The 25258-nt window shown below is 35.5% G+C and overlaps 1 protein-coding gene across 2 annotated transcripts in view; it reads left to right on the forward strand.

Moving 5' to 3' along the window:
- CDIN1 (CDAN1 interacting nuclease 1) overlaps nt 1–25258 on the forward strand; it is a 150009-nt gene that overhangs the window by 16898 nt on the left and 107853 nt on the right. For both annotated transcript variants that reach the window (XM_025169528.2, XM_007421115.4), the window contains exons 2-4: nt 9912–9957; nt 10802–10866; nt 22101–22161. In XM_025169528.2, the coding sequence (XP_025025296.1) occupies nt 9912–9957; nt 10802–10866; nt 22101–22161 (172 nt within the window). The remainder of the gene's footprint in view (nt 1–9911; nt 9958–10801; nt 10867–22100; nt 22162–25258) is intronic.

Genomic DNA, 25258 nt, shown 5'->3' on the forward strand with positions numbered 1-25258 from the left:
TGCAAGTATATGGTAGGAGAGGCTATTTTAAATACTGAACTGTCTTATCCCTTAGAACTTCAAATGCTATTCTTAACACCTTGAACTTGGAATAGAAGCTAGCAGAGTTATTTTACAATTAGTGTACATGAATACTGTTGCTGTTTCTGACAGTGTGGTATAGCTTCTGCATTCTGAACTGCATCTTGCATATCATCATCAGTGGAAAACTTAGATAGAATACATTATGGTAATTTAAATGTGGCTGAGCTGTGGTAGAAACTCAAGTAATCCTCGTAATTCAGGATAAATAAATATATATTAGAGATAAATAAAAGAACATTCCAAAGTTATGAATCTGCTCTTTCAAGGAGACTACAGCCTCATCAATAATACCTTATTTATTCATTTTCTAACCCAGAAGTCAACAATGCAGAGTCTTTCCATCTTAGTGAAATACAACTTTTTGTCCAGTCTATCACAGAATCCATCATCTAGACAACAGTCCAAGACCTATACCGTCATGCCTGATTATGACAACAAACCATTACTGATATGTAACTCCTCCTAATTTTCTTGCCCAGCATAAAGATGCGAAACAAAATGTAACCTTTCAGTATCTTACCAGCCAAGATGCCAGGAAAAACCCTGAATGCTTCTTTATGGAATCTACACTGTAGATAGGTCCATAGTATGACTCTCCAACTTGCTTGCATCCCATCAAGCCAGTTCACTAAAATACTAGGGCTGTATATGAAGCACCTTCCTTTGAATCATTAAAACAGCTGTGTGTTTTTCCAGACCTACATGTCTGCTTCATAAGCTGCTTTGGTTGTCTCAGCATATATGTTCATACACAATCATTTTAATTCCTTTTCAGAACTGAACAATTTCATAACAGCAACTAAACAATTTACATTTCTGTCCAATCTCTGTGGGCTCTTCTCTCCCAAAACATGGGTTGTTACCTTTGTTTATTCATATTAGTTTTGAGATGCGTACCATTTATAGTCAACTTGCTTTCCCACCAGCTTTACTGACCATCAGTTTTCCAGAAATCAAGTGACGCTGCAAAGAATGTTTGGGGGTAATTATGTTGATATATCATGACAATAAGGAAGATGGAATCGAAATATTTTGGAGGGAATTTCAGAATACTATTGAGACTTTGCCTGAATACCACAGATAACAAAAATTGGCCACAGACATCCAGATGTCTCTTCTTCACCCGCATAGAATAATGTTATGTGGCTTCATTCCTTTTCTTTTAACATACAAGGGTTATAATAGATGATGTGAGAGTTTAAGGAAGATTCCACGATTTGATTGGCTTCTGGCAGATTCTTCTTTTGCTGCCTCAGAGCCTGATACTGCAAGGCAGAGTCCACATACAGACTTATATCCCACCTCTTCCACTGACATTCTCTATTCTCCTCTCACATCATCTATTATAACCCTTGTATGTTAAAAGAAAAGGAATGAAACCACATAACATTATTCTATGCGGGTGAAGAAGAGACATCTGGATGTCTGTGGCCAATTTTTGTTATCTGTGGTATTCAGGCGAAGTCTCAGTAGTATTCTGAAATTCCCCCCAAAATATTTATTTCTAGTTAAGATAGAAATAGAGTACATCTTTAAATTAAGTATTTTAGTTTCTTAACCAATAGTATATAAATATTTTACTGCAGAACCATGTTATGACATTGTAATCCTAGAAAGGAGGAAATGCTGAGGACTTTGTGTAGTACAAGCCACTTCTCAGCTTTCTTCATGCCGCCATCTTCTTAATGGCTTCCATTGGCTGCTGCTCTATTTCTAGATGCCGGCTGTCGCCTTTAAAGTCTTACATGGTTTGGAGCCTGGTTATCTCCAAGATTGTTTGCTATTCACACAAGATGTGGCTGCAGAGAATATGTCCTGAGAGTCCCCACAGGGTGTAGCAGGAAGGGACTCTTTGGTGAGCATTTTCAGAATGCCCTTCCACCAGAAGATCTGCATCTCCACTGCTGATATTTAAGAAGCTTTTAAAAACATGGCTATTTCAAAGAGCATTTGGTAACTGAGGTGTTCCATTCACTTGGAATGATTGAGGGTGCTAGTAATACATATTATTAATACAGAATTAGTATGTGATGATTGACTGATATATAGTATTGTCTTACATGTATTAGGTTGACTATTATTTTGTACCTGATTTATGGTGTTGTTTTGTTGTTGTTTTATAATATTCTCTTCCTCTATAGCCCCTATGCTGTGCAGGGGCTGATTCTCAGGGCTGATTAACCTTTTCTTGTGGCATGGAATAGGATATGATGTGGACTGTAGCAGAATAAAGAAATCAACCAAATTAAGTAGAGCTTTCTGCTTATGCAAGACACTTCTGGTTCATACCACGTTGCATTGTAACAGCTTGATCAAAGCTCAAATTCTGTGCAATTTACCAATGAGTAAATTTAATTTAGTAGGATTTGCTTCCAAATAAACATACACAGGATCAGACTAAAAGGTGCACTTTTTGTTAAACCTACAGTATTTATTGTTAAGCTCTGTTTAAATAGCATCAGACTAAGAGCTTATTGCTGGATATGAATTGAACGGTAAATGTAAGGAAAAAAAAATTACCAGACATGGAGCCATTTGTTATGTTTAGCCTATGATACAATAGCTGTGTAAACTATAACCCTGTAATTTTGCTAGTTCCATTTTATCCTGTAGCTGTAAAAGATAATCAAAATAAATTATGGACAATGAAGAAATATTTCTAGGGCCGTATGTGTTCTTTGAGGAATTGTGTCTGATCTATGAAATTTTAGTAAGCATATTAAATAATACAATATGATGTGCAACATGTCATATCTGATAGATTATTTTGTGCAGAACATTTATACCGCTTAGATTGAACAGCTTTGTTTGCTGTCTAATGACTATAAATTACTCATCTTTTGCTCTCCTTAGAAAGTAGGATGATTCCTGTTCCACACTTCCCCAATAATGGGCAGAAAGGTATAGGTCTTCTCTGAAATACTATGACATTGATTTAAGGTTCCTCAGCTGTGCAGTGTACATAACACATATGTTGGAGAGTCATCTGTCAACCATGCCCCTCCTATGGAGTTAAAGTTCTAAAGGGAAAAGAATTCGACACAGTGCTGTCACTGTTAAATTTTCACAATGGAAGAGCATGCAAATGTTGAGCCTCTTGCTTAGCAGTAGTGCTCTGTCTAATGTCTGTGCTGGTTAGAATAATAAAAAAGTGGGTGCATCTAGGGCTCTTAGATCTGACAAAGGTCATGCTATACTAGGCATTTGAATTGGAAATTGTCTGGACTTAGAATTTATAAAGCTCCCAGTGTTGTCGGGAAAAATTTCAGCAGGGTTTTGTCCCTGGAGAGGCCTCTTAGGCCCTTTTCTGTCCTATGAATGAATTTAGATGTGAGGGCTTCTCTGGCCTTAAAACTGTTAAATTCATTTTGCATACATCCCCAGAGGGGGAAAAAAACCCTGGCAGATGCTTTTGTCTTGGAAGTGTTTAAAAGAAAACTGCAGAACAGGAACAAGAGAGAGAAGGGGCCCTGCGTAGAGTCCCAGAACACTTTGGAAATGGCCAATATGCAGCTTTCATCAGTACTAAGGCGGGGCGCAATATGGTGCCTGTAGCTCACTGGGGAATATGAATGTTGATTAAGCATCCTCCCAGGCTTTGAAATTCTGAAAGCAGTGTCAGAATAATAGATGTTGAGCAAATGTCAAGCATTTGTTAATTTCTCTGTTATTTGGAGTTTATCTAGCATGATCAATCAAATAAACTAGTGCTTCTCTGTTGTGGCATGTGTCATTGATATGGTGATTAGATGGCTAGAGAGACCTTCTGCCTTTTCTCCCCCTAGCCAGGTAACGGATTATAGACTTATTCATTGTTATTTAGTGAGATAAGGTGTGTTTACAAAAATTGTAGAAAGTTGTTTACAGCATCCTGATGCGGTGATACAAATTATTTATATATGCAGCAATCGCATTTTTGTGATTAAAAGGTCATCGTGTCTTGATGAGAAATTGAGAATGTGAGAAATTGGAAAACTTTTTATAAGAAACAAATTTAAGTTCAGGGAACTATGTATTGCCTTATTTATCTGCTAGGTAAAATAGTTTATTTTGCTGTTCAGTCAAAAAGGCTTCCAGAATGACTTACATATAGTTATAAAGTACATTTTATATAAAAATATTTTATCTATCTTAAGTCTAAAAACTCTTACAGAGCATACCTTAAGTCTTTGAGTTTGTTTGTTTGTTTCTTTTGACCAGTAACATTTTACTACTCTACATTTTAGAATATGCACAGAATGAGAAAAACCTTCTCATTCCAACCTTGGAATAATTCACGTTGGCATCTGCAAATAACCCCAATGAAGAAGAAAAATGCAGACATGTGTGCTGTGTTGCATGACCCACGTTTTGTTATATTCCCGATGTGCCTTTGTGCAAGCTCTTATGCACATTCAAAATATTTGAATCAGTTATGTTCTGACGGAACAAAAACTGAAAGATTTCAAGTCTTATGCCACAGAGAAGAATGGGAAAACTAAATTTTAAAAAAAGCCCTTGTTCCCTTATTTTCATTTTAAGACCATAATATTAGGTGAGTGGTAGTGCATCCAGTTTATAGAAAAGTTGTCCAAGGAAGTGACGCCTCCATTTTGTTGTTTAAATTCCCACAGTAAATAATAGGAACCAAAGTTAAGCATACTTTTTGTAGCCAGGCTAAGCAAACTACCACAGAATTGAGCCTACGGAAGAATCAGTGGTAGTGGATTTATTTCACCACAGGACAAGAACAACATGACTTATGACATCTTTTTAATGCACAAATATAGTGCACAGTTTTTGCTTTTGGCAACTTGATAGAAGAAGAAAGCATAGCTCAGCACAGACAATGCATAGAATAAGACTTACATTATAACCCATGAACTCTAATTTCCACATAGCAAGAATTTAAAAAAAAAATAGTACATTTACTGAGTAAGTAGACAACAATATCTGCTAAAATATCTCCCACATCCCCACTCCTCTGAGAAGGTTCCAACCAATGGCAGCAAGGATGGAAATGATGGCTGCTGTTTTATTGGTGCATGTACTCTACTGGTTTCTGTTGAGGAACTGCAATACATCGGAACATACAAATCTATGCAGAATAAAATGTCTCCATATTGTTCAGAGTACTGCAGTCCAGGGTGTTTTGTTCTGACCTCAAGCATTCAGTATGTTTTGCAGACCTGTACCACATTTATTTTCTTTCTTTGTAAGAAAATACCAATGTTTCCAGTTTAAATTAAGGGTAACATTTCTGCTATAATGTTTTTATACCAGGAATAAGGCATTTCCAGCCATTAAAAAAAAAAAAATCAAGAACAGGTACCTGCTACCTGTTATATTCAGCAGCTGTGATTTTACATATAGTTTTTCAGAATTGACATAGCTGGCTATATTAAGAAATTGTGGAGAGTTTACATTTGTAAAAAGTACTAAGTCTTTCTATAAGAAAACAAGATGAGGGTTACCAATGGTAGTTGGAAGCCTATAAGAAGGATTTTAATTCAGCAGCAACCTCCCCCTATGGTCCCCACAACCTCCCCTCTATGGTCCCCACTAACTTAATTCAGCAGCATACCTCCTCTTATTCTAGAGGCTATTAATTAATTGACTTTTTTGGTTTTTCATCTTCTTTTAAAGATGTTAAACTTGGCTGTAGATATGCCAGGCTGGGTCTCTGCACACTATCAATATCTCATTTCTAATTAAACTCAAGTACAAGTTCTTCCTAACTATGCAGTTATAGTGAAAGAATAATTTATTATTGCATTATACAATCAAGTGCCAGGGAATAGTGACATGTGAAAGTTGGGATAGCTCCTAAACCTTTAAAGTTAGTGTAAGAAGGGAAATTTGGCAAAACAGTTTATTAGATCCCTGCTAGATTATGACCTGAGCAGTTCCCCCAAAGGTTTGCTTTTATTTGTATAACTAATAGGAAATGAAATATTTATTTTGAGCTTTATTTTGGCTATTCAATAAACCACATCATTTTCTGCAAATAGTTCTAGTAGAATAGTAATATTATGAAATGAACTCTGTATAATCATGCTATTTAAAAACTTTGGGTCTTCATATGATTTGTAGCCCTGAGTATAGCTGTCAGGATGTGCACTTTAACACGTAATAAATACAAATGCTAAAATCTGTAGCTGCAAGAGGCCAATGTCATTAACAGTACACAATATAATGAACATTATCTGGTTGGTGTTTATAATTAATCAATTGTAAATAACATACTTAATTTACAACCTTCTGTATTTGATTATATTGCCTGTATCTAAGTGGAATAAGTATGTGTAACTGGTTTCTTTCTAGAAAAATGCCTAGATTCAGTTTAGTGCATCTCATTTTGAAAGATATTATCAAAAATATTCCAGATATGTTTAATGTGCTTGATTAAAATAAAAGTAGAAATGTGCTTCTAGAATTACATCATACTTTGCTTCTGAAGCAGAATTGATAATGTCTATTATTATAACCTTGAAGTGAACAATAACTACATGATCTTTTTAAGCTGGATGTGAAGCCTAATGAGATAATAATACCAACCCTTTTATTAGGGTTAGGTAAGAAATATTAAATGATTGGTATGGTAGCCTACAAATAATAATACAATGGTACAATAATCAATTATGTTGTCAATATCTATATTCATGCGTGCCAGCTGGTTTTTACTGCCACACAGTAAAAATAGTGGCACCATATGACATCCATTGAGAAACAGCACTGTCTTCTACTAATTTAGCTTTGTCACCTTTGGTGGAACATTAATAGCACCCCTATATCCATAACAGCTATGATTTCTCCTCCTGCTTATATTCAGACTTTCATAACATGGACGTGTTTTCCAAAATATGAAGTTAAATCCCTTATATTTTAGTTTACAGTTGTATTGCTGTGAGAGCTGAATGTTAGTTTCATAGAATATAAAATAAACTATACATATAGCTAACTTGCTTATGTCTTCTACTTGCTTGCTCTACTTACAATTTTGGTCCTCAGATTGCATTTAATCTTCATTTTTTTAGCTTTAAGATGTCAAACTCTCTCAGTGTGGACCTTCAAAAGGAAAATTGTTGAATGAGAGATGCCTCCATTCCAGAAACTTCTGGAAGATTACACAGTGAGCTATTATTATGAAGAATTAAGGCTACTCCAGACACATGATGGGGGTATCACAAAAGAGAAAGAAATAGTTATTTAATATGGTACTGGGTGAAATCCAGTGTCTGCTTGCTCAGTGGGATTCCATACTCTTTCTGGAACCTCTATCTACCTCACAATCTGCACTGAAAGGAGTCACATTTTTTAGTCTGGATGAACATTTTTGGGTTGTATCCAATAGTATTGATTGAATGGTTTTTTATATCAAAGTTTTTTCCCCCTCCTCTTTGCATATTCCAGTTCTTTCCTGAGGTACTGCAGAATATTCCTAATATGGGGTGAGGGAAATAAATAGGATTTCATAGCTTAAACTGAAGTCTGTTGGATGTAACCCTTTAAGTGTGCATACCTAGCTTTGGAGATGAAGAGGGGGTTATTCTTTTCCATTTTTGCTGTTAGAAACAGTTCCAGCAGTAGAAACATACTACTGGAATTGATTCCAGGGCAATGGGAGGGGATGCAATGAGATTGCATCTTGACTTGGAAATGTAGAGGCTATTTATTATCTCACAACTAGTCTTTTTAACATTCTTCAGAAGTTAAGTGTCTTTAAAAAATACCAAAGCAGTTTAAACAATTATATTAAATACAATAACAAGGTTGTGTTCCCAGTGTTGGAAATAAAGCTTTCAGTTTTGGCTTGGCAACAGCCAGTGATGTTTTTGCACAAATATGTCTTTTTGCACAAATGTCGAGCACTGTAGATCTGGGTTAGAGCCTCGCCTTTGCAAGGTGAAAAAAGGAATCATATGAGATAACAATGAGACAATACTTGATTATTCCTGGCACAGCACCTGAAGGGATATCAAGAAAGATCCTGGTATTCTAGTTAAAGGCTGAATTAGCAGATTTTTAATCTGTAATTTCTATAAAAAGTATAGAAACTCTAAGAGTGTAAATGGCAAGAGGTGGGAGAGAACTTGGATTCAGCAACTAACATGTACTTGTAAGACAACTGAAATGTATGCAGTCAGCGGCAGGATACTGAATTGAACCTACTTTATAATTAGCACCCAATGCTTGCAGATTGTAACTGTTCCCTTGCGATAGGATCAACCATTAATCTCTATGAGTTCTTATTTTTAGGTTGTTTGCTTAGAATTATACAGATATAATAAGAAGGCACTGTTTTGGGGTCAGTTCACTTAGATTATGCTGAGCTTCTGAAAGACTCAATCTGCCGGAGCCTCTGAAGAAATCTGTAAACACTGCTTTAACAGGATGACCTCAAGCAGGTTTTGTAGGGTGTATTTCATATGTTTGCCTATCAACTCCTATAATTCTAACATAGAAACATTTTTTGAAGAACAGACTAGAGATACTAACTAGTTTGTTGCTTTGGAATATGTACCCTCTCTGTGATTCTTCCTGTAAACCAATATAATCAGTAGTGCATCTGATGGGATGTGGAGGATACTGTCATCAGTTATAGAGAATCCTTATGCTACTTTACATTTATTTGTTTATTTGTAATATATATAGACCTCCCAATCATGAGACTCTGGACAATATGTGGCAAGGTAGAACAACTGGGCAAAATTACATTATTAGTTGCTAAAATAATTGGTTAATTTCCAGTTCAATTTTTTTTAAAGATTTCAGAAAATACTCTATTTTTTTAATATGAAAATAATGATACTAAGAATGTTAGTCTAATGTTCATTGTATTTAAGATAATGTTGCCTCTGGTTAACATTTTTAAACATAAACCCCTGGTTGTGTGGGTGGGTATGTTGTTATATACTATGTGATGATCTTTTTGTGCAGTTTTTGGATATTTTGTATTACTTATTCCACCTTTGATGAATAGAAATGTTAATTATACATTGTGCATTCTTTACTATAAAGTTAATGTATAGAAATGGTCATTTGTTTCAGTTGCATCAAATTTTGCTCAAGGTGTGTTGAGGTACATATATCCCTAGAGTACAACTGAAAACAGTATGACCTGTTTTGAGGGAGAGAACAATCTCGTCCCATTTCTAAATGTTACTGATACAGAGAGAAATTTTCTGGGGTGGTGGTGGTCTTGTTCCAGTTTGCTTCATTGCCAGGTATTTGACACTGAGTAGAGTTTTAAAAGAATAAAGTTTATGGCAGCCTTTGGAAATTACCAACTCCAGGGAATCTGTTTCCTGCTGTGAAAGTTTCTATTTTCAAAGCACATCACTTTTAGTAGGAATGTTACACTGGTCCCATATCCTGCTTCTGACAGAGAGCTAGGTTTTGCCCCGGAATATGAGACAGCTACTGAAGAGGTTTCCTTGCTGCTAACAAAATGAATTTCAATATGTTGCCAGTGAATAATCAGTCTGTTTCCAACAGCTAATGGAATTTAGCCGCATCAGCTATTAATGAAAATGGTTTTGTTTTCCTTTCTAACTTCAGTACATGCTACCAACACCCCAGTTTGTGTCTTATGGAGCTGGAAAGGAATGACCAAAGCAACATGCAACTTCTCTTCCCCTTCCTTACAAACTCTCTTTCTTACTCTCTCCTTGACCTAGCAGTAGGAAGCCTTTGTCTGAGGTTTTCATCTGGAACAACTTTTCCACACTTGTTTTCGTGTTCTGTTAGATTACAGGGCAGCAGGCCTACCTTTGAAGCTCCTTTCTCTTTTGTTTCTCTGCTGTGCACTCCAGTAATTAACTTTGTCCTTCTTTTATTTGTTCCAGTCAATCGCAGTCCACTCTGCTGAGCATCTTCTCCCAGGAGTACCAGGTTAGAAGTTTTCTCCTTTGTGAGGGTTGACAGGTGCCTAATTGAATGATGAATGTCCCTTTATTTCTTTGTAATTGAACTGCCAGCTTTCTGATTGGTTTGGAGGATGTTCCCCTTTCCCCATCAAGCGCCGCCTGAGTCTCGGTGGATGGCTGCCAAGCCTACCCATCCATCTGTCTAATAACATCTAGCCTTTGCTTATTTGGTGGACCTGTAATAAATTATGCTAAACCATTATTATTCTGACAATAATAATTTCCCTGTGTTGCGTGGTTCCATGTGCTAAATGTTTGCTGACTTGCACTGTCAGTGCTGCTTTCCATGGCTGACAGAGATGATGATAAATGACCATTGCCGGAGTGGCAGAAGGCAAGAGAGGCAGAAAATGGAGTCATTTATCATGAGATGACAGGTGTCAGTCAAGTGGCAAGTCTCAATGGAATTACTTTTTGTAGTTTTCAAATAAGTTGTTTTTAAGCAATGTTCTTCCTGGTTAAAAATGCCAATTGAATTGTAAACCAGAGTGCACAGGACTTGGATGGAATTGATTTGAAGGGAAATTAATATAAAGGTTGAAAGAGAGAACAAGTTTTTCCTCTGCCCTTTGTAACCCTAAGCAAACTTATTTAGATTCAATTACTATGACCTTACTGCCTTTTACATATATGCTGTATTGCACTACAGTCAAAAGATGTTTCATTTAATGCATAAATAAAAAATAATTTCTGGAACTAAATCTAGGATTTTGTGGGGGACGTGGGGGTGAGGGGGGAGATTTCCAGGCATTTGTTATTGGTTGGATTTCTTACCTGGTTTATTACAAAGCTTTGTTTTTATTTTTCAGAAATTAATCAAAAGAACACATGCAAAACATCATACTCCAGAGGCAACTGAAGCTTACTATCAAAGGTATGAACTATCTAGACCATTGGATGACACCTGCTCATATGTAATCCAGGTTATGGTATTCACTTTTAAGAACATACTGTATATGCTGACAATCCTGCTTTCTGATAAATTAGAGCTTTAATTGCACTCATGATTTTTAAAAAAAAATAAGCAGCAATTAGCCACTGAGAAGTTCTATTAGGTCACAATCCAATCACTCTGTGCATTGTAGATGTCCCATTTAGCACACTTAGATGGGGTAAAGTGCACTTTCTTTACTGAAGATTTTGGTCTTGATTTCTGGCAGTCTATTTTTATTAAATATACTAATATACTAAGGTGGTTTTGCGAATTTCCATGCTAGTTTTAATATAACATATGATACTAGTGATGCTTATGTATCAACCATGTTGATTGTGCTGATATTAGAAGAAAAGAGTCTATAGTTTTATAGTCTATAGTTTTAGCCATTTAAAAAAAATGGCATAGAAATTTTACTACCTGTTTCATAAACAGTTATCGTAAAGCCTTTTAAAATAGCCGTAAACCTTTAATATATCATTTCATAAAACTGTTCCTGATTATATGCACCTGCAGTTAATAAACTGTAATTGAAATTAGTTACTGGTTATTAGTATTTCTATTGACATAGACATCTCCACAACATAATTAGATTGTAAGGCTATCTGGATTGGATATTCAATTGAAATGTTACTCTTTGGATTGACTTCTGAATAATCTTTTTGACATGTAAGATTGTACCTGTGATTATTGATATCTGAGATGTATACAGGTAGTCCCCAGGTTAAGAACACCCGGTTTATGGGTGACCCATAGTTAAGAACAGAGCCTATTGTAGCAAAATCCAAGTTAAATACAGTTAAATACAGTTAAATACACAGTGTTTTGAGTTAATTACACAATACTACAGTATTATACAATAATATTATTACAGCTTACATACAAATTTGACTTCAGGACAGACCTTGGGAATGGAACTCATTCTTAAACTGGGAACTACCTGTATTTTATTAGTATCCTAAAAATAAAAAACGCCTTTTAATATCATGGGGCAAGAACATTATATTGTACATACATGTATCTGTTATCCAGTTCATATCCACTGATTTATATTTGTATATATATTTATATAATATTTATTTTTACATTACATTTCCTCCCAAAAGAGTACTATATTATTTTTGTTTACACTCTGTTTTAGCACATTAACTTTAATGTGTTCTTCATACATTTGCTTGTTCCTAGATTAAGAGAACTATTGCAAGAGTTGGGTAGCAATTTTCTCTTAGAATTGTGTGACATGCGTATGATTGAACAGCAGAAAAAATACGTTTGTCATAAACATTGCATAAAAACTTTATAATATGTGTGTGTATGTATGTCTGTATAATAAATGAATCAAGGAACAGCATAAAATCATGATGTATTTTCATTATATAGTTTATTATATACAATGCTGTTTGTAAGTAATGTTAACTGAACTTAATCCATTACTATGGTTCAAATAAATTGTAACTGAAAGCAACCAGGTTACTTTAATAATTAAGTAAATCTAAATATATAAATAAAATGCACTTGGCAGGCATAAATTAGAAATTATGTCCATAGTGAGTCAGTAGTATAAAAGCCTAATCAACATTAAGAAATTGTGTGATCAATAGCATTAAATCCATATATTTTACTTAGAATTTAATGTTCCTGCTGCTGATATGCAGTTTGTAATATTAAACTAGATTTATAGTGTAACAGTATACAAGTCTATTCAGAAATAAATATCATTGAGTTGAATACAGTTTATCCCCAGGTAGCCTGGAATAAGATTGCAATGTCAGGAAGACTGTTCCAGTTATGATGGTATTATATTGGATTAATACCTATTTATTTTGTGCCCTGGCATATGGACATAGGCACATACTGACACCATAGAGTTCAAAAATTGCTGCTTATTTATTTCATAGAATCATAGGGTTGGAAAGGACCTAGGAAGCTTTCTAGTCTAAACCTCTGTCCAGAGCAGGGAACCCTCAGACCATCCCTGACAAATGGCTGTGTAAACTTTGCTTGAAAACTTCCAGTGATGAAGTACCCACAACTCCAAGAAGCAGGCTACTCCAAGAAGCAGGCTGAAAACCTCCAATGATGAAGTACCCATGACTTCAAGAAGCAGGCTGTTCCACTGATTAGTAGCTCTTACTATCAGGAAATTCCTCCTTATTTCAAGTGTGGAACTCTCTCTTTAAAGCTTCCACCCTTAACTTTTGTGCTGCTCTCAAGGGTGTGCCTTCTCTGTGACAATTTTTCACACAGTATTCCAAGTGTGGTCTGCCCAGTGCAGCATAGAGCAAAACTATCACTTCCCATGGTCTTGACATTATATCTCAGTTGATGCAGCCCAAGATTGCATTGGCTCTTTTGGCAGCTGCAGCATACTGCTTTTCATGCTTAATCCGTGGTCTACCAATACATTCAGATTCTTCTCACAAGTACTACTTCTGAGCCAGGAATCACCTGTCTTTTACCCATGCATCTGTTTTTTCCTACCTAGGGCAGAACATTACTTTTCTCGCCATTGAACAGCATTTTGATGGAAAGGGCCCAATGTTCAAGTCTATGAAGATCATTTGAAATCTTGAACCTTTCTGAGGTGATAGCAGTCCCCACATCTTTGTGTCATCCTCAGATGTGATGAACATCCCCTCTATTCCCTTATCTGATTTATAAAAATGTTGAAAAGCATTTATAATATTTATAATGGGCCCACTATTCAGAGTATCTTGTAGCAAATCACAATCATACGAAAAGGACAAAAAGAAAAAGAAGTATTAAAATGATAATTACTTCATTTATAAAAATAATTAAAGTTATGCTGATAGAAAGGTATAGTCAGGTTTTAGATACTAAGTTCCAAAGGTAAGAATAAAACAGCAAGTCTTTGTCTGGCTCCAAAGGACAGATTGCATTGAGACAAGCCTAACCTCCACAGGAAGGGCACTCCAGAGTCAGGAGGCCACAGCAAAGAAGACCAACCTCTTGCATCCCCACATAATGGCGCTCTCAGCCAAGGGACCCAGCCAGGATGTGCTAGGAGGGGCACTTCCTGAAGTCCTTACATTGTTGCTCTGAGTGAGAACTTTGTCTTTTCTACCATAAAACGAACATAATGAGAATTCAAAGGTTTGATGGAGTCAATTTCTAATGTGAGATTTTCAGATTTGCACTTGCTTGCAATTATTGCTTGTTAACTATAGATTATCCTCCTTTTTTCACTGTGGATTCTGAACTCATATTCAGTATTAGCTTCTTCTGTTATGCAGATAAACCAATTTACACACATTAATTTTGAAGATATAATTTATGTAGGACTTTTAACTTGGATAAAATCCATAATGTAAATTGAATTATGGCATAATTTAGGAGACACTGGCAAAGCCTGATTGTCAACTTCCAAACAGAGAAACCCTAAGAAGAAGGATATGTTTAATGCAGAAATGTGTTTAAGGCAAACTGTGGTTTTTCAATTATAAGTCTTCTCATTAACCTTATTAAAAATTAATATGTCTGTTACATCATTGTTCAGTGACCTGTAAATTACCATCTTGCAATAATATTAAACATTGTTACTTCTTGTAATTTGTATCTCAGGTTTATCATGAGTTCTTAAGGCAAGATATTTATGCAATGGTCCTGTGCATGTACTAATTGCCAGTTCAATATGCAGATCATTGTAACTATCTATTAAAATATAGCCTTTATTAAATACAAGAAAGTAAAGATGACTTTGAGTTGGCTTGACTTTTAATGGCAGCATGGACATATCCGTGCACTTTTCATGGCAGCATTTCTGAAGTTGTTTGCCATAGCCTTCTTCCAGGTTATTTTTTCAACTTCCCAATCTAGCTTGAACCTCTGAAATCCTCTGGTGGTCTCCCATCCAAACACTAGCCAAGCCTGACTCTTTTTGTTCTAGCTTTTCTTCCAAGCCCAGAGTCAAGGCAAAGGAGTTACTAAAAATGCCACAGATACCTTCTTCTTTAAAGAAGGATATTGCAAAATGTATATAACAATTACTTTATCTCACTGAAATTAGGCAAAATTATGTCCATGCTTTAATTAGGCTAATACATATAAGCTATAAATTCTCCAGTGGGTTAAACTTGAATACTCTGTCAGTGGTCTGTGTAAAAATAGGTACAATTCTTTTTCCAAATTCTTAATGTGAGGTGGTCTTCATTCATTCATGTTTTTAGTCATCTCCAGGAGCTAGAATTTTAGGAAAGAAATCATACATTCTTCCCCCTTTAAGTAATTATGTAAATTCCAAAGGCAGGAAGTTTAGCATCACAAACCTATGCTGGGAGCAATCAGGGTTTGAGTAGATTGCATGAAGTGAGAATTACAGGTCAGTAAGTTCATAGCCATGGAGATGTTTTGGTTCCCTTGTGAATATAATAAAGCTATTGTAAAGATTGTAATAATTAATTGATAGCCACCCCTTTGACTTATAAGTTTTCCTAGTGTTTTCAGCCAAACTAATTTTTAAAGTTCTGCAAAGTACTTAAAAAATAGAGAGATCCAGAAATATCTAAGCATAAGTCTAGCTTATAAGTCTACTGTAAGGGAATGAATGTTAGATTCACTTAGTCCTGCAGCATATACATTCCTCCAGCTGTTTGAATTTTATTTTATTTTCCATTTCTGTTCTATTTTTCACTTGAAAAAGCTTATGGAATGGCTAATAATTGTCTGTGCTTTCTATTGTTATAAATACTAATAATTAGAAGGTGCTAAAAACAGCAAGAACTTTTATCCAATTACCCCTCCTCTTTTTTATAAATCACAAGAAACCTTTCTTGTTTACCTTGTTGCAGTTGCTGTTAGAAAATACTGAGGAATGCATGATTGCCATATACAGCTTTCTGATTTTCTGCTAAGCCTATCCCCTCAGTATTTGTTTGCCAGAAAGCAGGGGCTGAGTGTGAATAACTCAGTTAACTTTGGCTAGCATTTTTGTAGACTGCATCAGAGGTTTGTTTTTCCTTTAATTCCCATGACAATTATCAGCACATGTTGGCAATGAATTTCTTAACTGTCTGTAAATCTGTGAACACTGTTTTGTTTTCATATGGCCACCAGTTCACCATAGCCAACAACTTTGTGGTTGAAGCAGTAATTTATTGTTACTGACAAGCCAAGGGCTAATCAAATTAGGCCAGGCATGGGGAATGTTTTTTTTTCTGTTGAGGGCCTCAATCCCTGGGGATTAATGTACCAGGTACAGCATACTATTGGTTGGCACTTCCAAAGCCAAAGCAGTGTGTTATTTCCTCTTTCTTCTTTTCTGCCTTTCTGTCTCTCTTTCTCCACCCCTAGTTGGCAGGGGAGCACATACAGTCTTCATTTAGCAACCACAATTGGGACCAGCAACTTGGTCATTAAGCAAGCAGTCGCTAAGTAAAACTGCAACTGTGCTTATGATCTTACTTCAGCTTTCTTTTGCTTTACAGACCTGTGAAGGTCATAAATGCGGGCATTGGTTGCAAAGTTACTTTTTCATCGTAACTGCAAAAGGTCTCTGTCTGAGGCAGTTGCTACCTGTATATCATTTCTTCAAAAGATCATTTCTTCAAAACATTGAGTTAGTAGTGCACAAAACTCTTCATGACTGGAAACCTTACATTCTCAGTCATGAAAATGTGTATTCAAACCAACATGAGTTAAAATATCCTGCAGTCCTATCCAATCAGCATAGAATGGATGTGTCCAGCATGTACAAAGATGTTGGGTTTGAGACCAGAATACACCTCTCTATACATGTTCCTATTCTTTATTCAGGCATAACATATGTAAATTGGCTCCTAATTTATTGCAGAGCCCAAATGCCTTGAGTTCATTCTGGGCAATTAAGCTTTATGAGTATATAGATCTGCTTCAGAATTCTTTGGAATGAGTATAGAATGCAGAAATATTTTTAATAATGTATACATCTTTTATGCAGATTGTTGCTGTGTTTCTCCTTATTTTTTCATTGCTTGGCTACAAATATTTTCCCTCTTAGCTGGTACTTGATCTACCATGTGTCAAAGCATCTGTTATAGTTACAACATATGCAATACTACTTGTATTTCCAGAGGATGAAAAGTAGTCACTGTTTGATGACTACTACAGTTTGATGAAAAGTTTGATGAAAAGTTGTCACCCCCTTTCAGATTTTTTGAATGTTTGCATATTTTTGGCACTGAATGTTGTTAGAGCTCTATATAGGTCCAGCTGAGGGGAATCTGAGTGAATAAATAGCATCAAGTTTGGTGCTAGTTTCAGCAATGTGCTAGTATGGGAAAAATAATTGTTCCATAATTCAATCAGTTCAGTTAAAGGTATAAGTGGAGTTTGCCATATGAATACTACATTAAACAAATAGGAACTGATTTGCGCCAACTCTGCTCTATATAAATCGCATAAACCTTCCCCTTATCACAGTGAAGTTCTCATCGAACATATTCTAGAGGCACATCACGCCCATTCAAAAGAAATTGTTGAGATACAAAGAACCCCAGAACAACATCCAGGGATATTTGGCCTCTTTTGCCTTGGCTAAATCAGTTTTTATGACTCCATCATTAGTAAAATATTGGGTAAAAATAGGACTCATATGTTAAATTACCAAAGCCAAAGCCATTTCTCTGTAAGAAGTACATTGATATTCATCTCAAGTGTGCCAAAAAAACAACAACAAAACACTTGGATTCACCTCCAGACTTCACAAACAGATGAATCAAAAGTAAAATGTTTTGGACAATATGGATATCATCATGTCTAACAAAAAACAAATACTTTATTCCATATACATTGTTATCAGTGATGGAGCTGGTGCTACCATGCTTTGGAAATGCTTTGCCATCACTGAACAAAGCATGAACTCTGTTCTGTATCAGAGAAGAATGTTGGGTCATCTCAGTCGTCTGAAGCTGAAGCATGGGTGGGACATGTAGCAAAAAAGCTTCCAAAAGTATAAGCAAGTCTACAAGATAATGGTCATCCATCCAAATGATAGCCAGGTCAAAATTTGGAGCTAAATTCCTTAAAAACTTGTGACATAATCTGACATTAGCAGCTTATGCTAGAAAACCCCAAATGCTACTGAATTGAAGCAGTTTGCCATGGAAGAATGGGTCAGAACTGATGCAATGTGAGAGACTGACCACCAATTGCACAAATAGCTTGGTTTCAGTTATTACAGCTAAAGATGGTACAACTAGTTACTGAATCTAAAAGGGCAATTACGTTTTCACACTGGCACATTGTACTTTGTATTACATTGTTTATGAAATAAAGAAGCACCAAAAGTTCAGGCAGACTTGATATATTAGTAGAACCCACCTGACTTCTGATAAGATTCAGTGGCAAAGATATGCAAACGTTCATAAGAAACCAAAAGAGATGAATACTTTTTCACAGACGCGTATGTTTTGTCACTAAGCAATGCTAATGATATTTTTAAAAATATAGGAAAAGTTGCTGCACTCTGCATTGACTGTTCTGAATACCACAGTAGCTTCCAATTGCAGTTACAGAATTGAATATGTCCGTGATATAATAGTAGTGGTGGTGATGATGATGATGATGATGATGATGATGATGATGATGATGATAGCTTTATTTGGAACAGCTTATATCCTGCGATGATACCTGTAACACTATCAAACCATCAAACAACATCTGTCCCCCAGGTCCTTGGGAAAGACTTGATAGGTGGATAAAAATGCCAAATCCATCTAAACCTCTGGCTGACTCTGTGACTAACCATAATAATGCCATTATATCAGAGGTTACTGATGGGAAGTTTTCAATAAGAAAAGTTACTAGACATCTAATTTTGTCAAAAGTGTAGCAATCGGAAGATGTAAACTTTGACTTCTGATGTCATGTAAATATTTCTAGCAGGGAAACAGTGCATTGTAGCAATTCTGTTCCCAAGCTAATATCCACTGGAGATGAAAGGGATGATATGCTACTCAAAGGCCCTTAACTCATTTATACTAATTACAAAAATCTATATTTCTCTGCCTTTGTAAACCTATTTAATAAATTGTTTCTTTAGATTATTCAATCATTCTTTGACGTTATTTAACAGGACTCTTAAAAATTGATTAAATTTATAATGCTAATTGGCCTAATTGTGCTAAGATTCTCTGACAAAGCACTGCTTGATGGGATTCAGCTAGACCTTGAGTTCTCCTGCTCTAGTCAGCAGATATTTGGTAAATTTTGAATAGCATAAAGGCAGTCACTGGGTTAAGAATGAGTTCCCTTCCTAAGTCTGTATTTAACTCGAATTTGTATGTAAGTTGGAACTCATACTTACGAACAGGCTGCCTGTTGCTAAATATGACGGATGGTGTTCTCCTTCCTTGAGCCAACGAACTGCTGAAGCCGCTGAATGTTTTCATGAACCACTGAAAACAGGCTGTATATTAAAAACACAAGGCTTCAATGGTTCATAAAAACATTGCGTGGTTTCAGCAGTTCGTCTTGAGGAAGGTGAACACTGTCTGCGATTTTTAGTAATAGGCAGCCTGTTTGTAGGTATGAGTTGTCCATAAGTCAGACGTTCTTAACCTGGGGACTGCCTGTATTCCAAAATAAGTAATAAAGTTAAGTCATTAAATAGTTGAAAGAATCTCCAGTAAAGACACCACCAATTTTGCTAGGGGTCTAAGCTCAGTTATAAGCAGCAGAGCAGAACTGCTGAGTGTAAACTGCATATTTTCAATGAGAGCTAGTGGAGATTAAAGAAGATAGAATCCCAGTTTGGGTTCTTGCAATCCAGCAACATAGTGTGACATTGAAGTATACCCTTTTTTCTGCAGAACCACAGAAAGATAGGTTGACACCTCTTTGGGGTCCATTTCTGGGCATCAGATATCAAAAAGGACAGTGACGGAGTGAGTTCAGAAGAGGTTTACAAGATAGTGGGGAGGGGGGGGTCTGAAAATCAAGCTCTATGATGAATGGCTGAATGGGTACATTTAACCTATAGAAGAGACAACTGAGGAGAGATATGATGGCAGTTTTCAAATATCTGAATGTTTGTCACATAGGAGAGTAGCAGTAGTAGAATTGCCCCAGAATGCAGAATGGATGGCAAGACAATGTTCCTGATAGTACGAACTCTTAGCGTGTGGAACAAGCTGCCATTTAAAGTGGCAATTTCTCCTTCCCTGGAGAAATCTTGAAACAGAAGCTGGTTAGTCATCTATTAGAAATCTTCTGGTAGACCATACATGGAACAAGGTATTAGATTAAATGACCTTTAAGGTCCCTTCCAGTTCTGTGATTCTATGATTCTTTGACATGAGTGATTAATAAAGCACTAGAATTTGGTCTCATTGAAGGTACACAGATAGGATTCAAATTAATTGCTTGAATAGTCTGACTCCTGATTCCAGTGGACAACTGAGCATCAAGTTCCTTTTCTACTTGAACTTTGACTGTCTTTTAATCAGCAGAATTCCTATGAGTGTCCTCACCTGATGCCCTTCCAAAGGGATTAAGGATTTATGACAAGAAAAGTATGTTGAACATTTAAGGGTTAAGATTTATAGGATTGAAAGATCAGAAGAAACTGTCAGGGAAAAGAGAGCTTGCTTATAAGGCATAAAAGTGAGACCAGTGTTCTGATGTTCTCTTGTTGAGAAAGCAGTTATGCTGGAGTCTCCTTCATATAGTGGTGTTTGTAAATATCTCTCCAATTTAGATTTTAAAAAAAAATAAAAACTAAGCTTTCTGGTCTACAAAAATCTAATTCCAAATGTCAGCTTTGGCCTTTGAAGAGGATGTATGTCCTAGCAATTCCAGATTTGATATGGGATAATTATTGTGGGAATTGGTTGTCAGATGACTTTTTTCCCTCCTAGACTGCTGATACCTTGACATAATGTTGGTTTTGTTTCCCCCAAAATAATGCTGGATGTGATTTCCTCCTGTTGATCACATAAAGAGCTCCCCCCCCAAATGCTGCCAAATCAAAGCTGTTCCTTCTGATTCTACTCTGTGATGTAAATATCCAGCAGGATCGGGTTGTGTATGCTTTTTCACAGACAGTATCTCATGTCCATAAATCCACATAACCTCATAGATGATCTTCGTCATAGTTTCTGTAGAGTCCCCTGGACTGCTAGGAGGTCAAACCAGTCAATCTTAAAGGAAATCAACCCTGATTGCTCATTGGAAGGATCGATAATGAAGCTCAAGCTCAGATATTTTGGCCACCTAATGCGAAGAGAGATCTCTTTGGAGAAGAACCTGATGCTGGGAAAGATTGAAGGCAAAAGGAGAAGAGGACGGCAGAGGATGAGATGGTTAGATAGCATCACTGAAGCAATGAGCATGAAACTGAGCAAACTCAGGGAGGCAGTGAAGGACAGGAAGGCCTGGCGCAATATGGTTCATGGGGTCACGAAGAGTCGGACATGACTTAACGACTAAACAACAACAACAATCGTCTGCTTATTTTCCCACAAAACAGATTAGTATATAACCCACTGCTCTTCACTGCTCAAACCACTATCTCTGTTTACATCACTCTTCTAGTTCTGCAAATGGAAATAACTCTAGGGAGTGAAGCTGTTCCCATTTTCTTCAAACTTCTCCAATAATGACACAAATATTTTCAGGTATCAATATCTATGGGCTTCTCTCTATCACTTCTGTTTCTCAAGGATATGATTCAGAGGAACTCTTGCTTCATATATATACTAAATCAGATTAATCTCTGGACTGGTGTTCATTGAGTTAGTAGTGCAGACAAGCTGGAAATGTTCAGTCTGTTGACGTGGGGAGATATGAAATAGTCAAAGGGTTTGCAGGCTAATTGTCTTTCACTCACCATTTCTGTCATTGCCAAATACGGAGCACAACATCAGAAACCTAAAAACAATAGTTCTGTGTTCTAGTATGTCAGTGTAATATTTTTTTCTTTCAGAATTTTAGTATTAATAGTGCTTCTGACTTGCTTATGAGGGAGAAACAATGGTAGAGTTTGGAAATTAAGGACAGTTTTCCAAATATTTATATCTTAAGATACCTATATAATCTTTATTCAATTTATTTCTTTTCCTAGTGAAGGTGGGAGAGACAGAGCGAGGGAGAGGGAGACAGAGAAAGAGATATAGTAAGACTTCAGTGCTGGCCTTTTCATTGAATCTGCAGCAGCTTTTCATTTTTGTCTTGTCCAGATACCTGAAAGGAGTGATAAAAAATGCAGCTTCTCCTGTATTATTGGAACTGGCCAATGAGGTAATAATTTTTTAAAATCTTTTTCTGAAAACATAAGATCCTTATCTGTAGAGATTTTTAGGAAGTATTATTGAAATACATGTAGTTTTAGGGCACCCTATATATTTAAAATGTTAATCTGCTTGTACTAAGAGTGAAAACAAATTTATTACTTAATCAGCTAAGGTAATCAGTATTTTATCTTAGAACATATGTATATAATTTCCCATTATGTAAGTATATATTTATTTTGAGAAGTCTAGAAAGACAAATCTTTATCTTACATGTATGGTTCACTTTCAGCTACTTGAGCATTTGAATCTCCAAGAAACTGAATTTTTATTCGTTTTGTGTTTATAAGGATATCCATAATGTAAGATTTTACAATAAAGCAAATTTCCTTTATTTTCAGTGTTTTTCAAACCTTTTCAATATAGGATTTAACAGGAAAAAACGGGTTAAATATTAATGAAACTTCCTCATGGACATCAGAGTTCAGAGAAGTATAGTGTGACTTTTAACTGTTTATATTATTGTCATCCATATTTAATAGAAGAAAACTCCTGCATTTTGGTGATGAAACATTTGTGTCAGTGGAGGTGGACAGTAAAAGATAGAAGCTTAGCTTAAGTGCAACATGGCTTCCTGAGATATTAGCCAAGTCACCGATGGGATCACTGGGCCGAAGCAATGTTTGCTTGAGCCAACCAGAGTTGACTGCGTTAACATGCTATAATATATTGGAGAAGACTTTCTCCTACTGCAGGCACAGAAAGTTTATAAACTTCCAATATGGCTTCCCCAAGAGAAGTCCCATCTTTTTAAAGTTGTAATATGTTTATATAGAGTAACAGTATCATATTATTTGATTTGATTTTAATATTTTAATACAAGTCTTGGAGGATTATAATAAATGCACTGGATTTATTTCTTCTAAGTGCTGAAAACTATAGTAAAGCAAAACCAAAAAAAGATAAATGGAACTGGACAAGCCCTACACATTACATTAGGAAGTATGATTTTTCTCTAAGCTTCTGTCTGATTTACAGTGCTGTAGTCTGCGAATGAGTAATTATCTACCAGATACTGGATGGTTTTAATAGTCTTTAAAGTGTCTATATATTGTAATAATAGGGCTAACAAATGAAATAGATTACTTTGTACTCATGCCAAAAGGATGATTCTTGTAGCTTCTGATATTCTGTAGCTTATACTATTCTCTTTATTTAAAACAAAGCAATATTGTTAAAGAATGGATCTTTAGTAAATAGAATACAATACACAGAGACTGTCCTAGATAAGCACCTTTTAGGTACAGACATATATAGTGTGCATAGTCTTACTTGCATCCCCCCCCCCTACAATCCCATTTCTTACAGATAATTCTAATACATAAAGCATGCCCTTATTCAGATACTGTGTTTGCACATCTTAACAATTCATACAGTTAGGGCTTTTTAAATTGTACATTTTAGAAATAAATAACATCTGGAGTTTAAAAAGTTGTTGGAATAACTATTTAATGGTATACACAGTTATATATGAAAGGTATATACCTTGTAATCAGTTCTACTGCATTAAGGAAACAGGGGAGTAACAAACATGTGATAACTATTTCCACATAAACAAGTTGCCATTTTTATATGGTAGTTAATATTTAAATGACATATTCTTGCATCTGCTGATAATGGTATAATAGCAATACTTTATGAGTCAATCAGTGATTACTGTAAAAATTGATGAGAAATATATAACGTGCATTACAGTATATAACATGCAAAATAAAAAAGGGCATTATATTTTTAATGAGACGCTGAAGCTCTTAAAAATATTAAATACATCCATTATAAACTTTAAGAAGTTTTTTTTTTTAAAAAAGAACTCATGTATGTATTAAAAATGAAATTAGTCATTCTCACCAGACAAATATTTCCTAGTGGGATTTGAAACACTATGAATATTACTTACATGTTACATTCTGACATAAAGCATGATGGCCCTATTTCAGAGAAAGATGGGTTCATGATTAATATGAAAATTAGGAAGATGCAAGTACCTGAACTAATAAGGTAGTCCTTATTCTGGCTGGACTACCTTCAGTAATTTCACCATTTTTCATGTGTCAGCTCTGATGTGAGCTACCAGAAATAAGCAGTTCTTTGTACAAAGCATTTCTTTCTGTTAGGGGCATTTAAGGTCATCAAAGTACATATATATTTTTTAAAAATGTAGAAATTAAGACAGGTTTTGTTTTCCTAAATATATGAATACCTATGAAAATATGTAAACAAAAAACAAACAAATTGAAAAAAAGGAATATTATTATTTGCAATTTTTTTTTAAAGTCTGGCATTCATAGAAGAGCATATTTCACATTTTTAATAAATATAAGCCTTAACAATGAAGCAGTAGATATTTTGAAAGAGATGTTCATTTCTTAAATATATTTGAGAAATCCTTGTTTCTCTATGTTCATTTTTTCCTCATAAACTTTAGATTATACTATCCAGATACAAAGTGGCTGATCTAGATTTAATTGTGCCAATATATTTGGATTTTTATCATTACTATTTTAAAAAATTAAAATCTGTTTAAAATCTTTTAAACATTCCCTTAGAATTTTCCAAACAAATAAGCTATAGACATTCTTGATGCCTTCAACTCTGGACAAAGTTTGTCTGCATAAATCACAGTAATCTCAGTGGATTTTTCAATATACTACGCTTTAAATTTATAGTAGCTATATTGGAAAAATATAAATAATTGTCTTTGTTATTTGAGACATTATTTTGTTATTTAAGAATTCTCACTATGGTAAAACATGTAATCACGTCGATCTGGAGACCAAATTGGGGGTGGTAGTGTTGTAATAATATTCTAATAACAAATTCTGGTGCTCAACCTACATAAAACTGCTAAGAAAGGAAAGGAAAGGAAAGGAAAGGAAAGGAAAGGAAAGGAAAGGAAAGGAAAGGAAAGGAAAGGAAAGGAAAGGAAAGGAAAGGAAAGGAAAGGAAAGGAAAGGAAAGGAAAGGAAAGGAAAGGAAAGGAAAGTCCATCCTCTTCCCCACAATGAGAGAGAGAGAGAGAGCACCAGCCAAGAAGGAGCATTGAGCAA

This window comes from Python bivittatus, unplaced genomic scaffold (assembly GCF_059951505.1).
Source record: "Python bivittatus isolate LINGU-HERP-01145 unplaced genomic scaffold, Pbiv_v1 ctg000480_np1212, whole genome shotgun sequence".
In the NCBI taxonomy this organism is placed as follows: Eukaryota; Metazoa; Chordata; class Lepidosauria; order Squamata; family Pythonidae; genus Python; species Python bivittatus.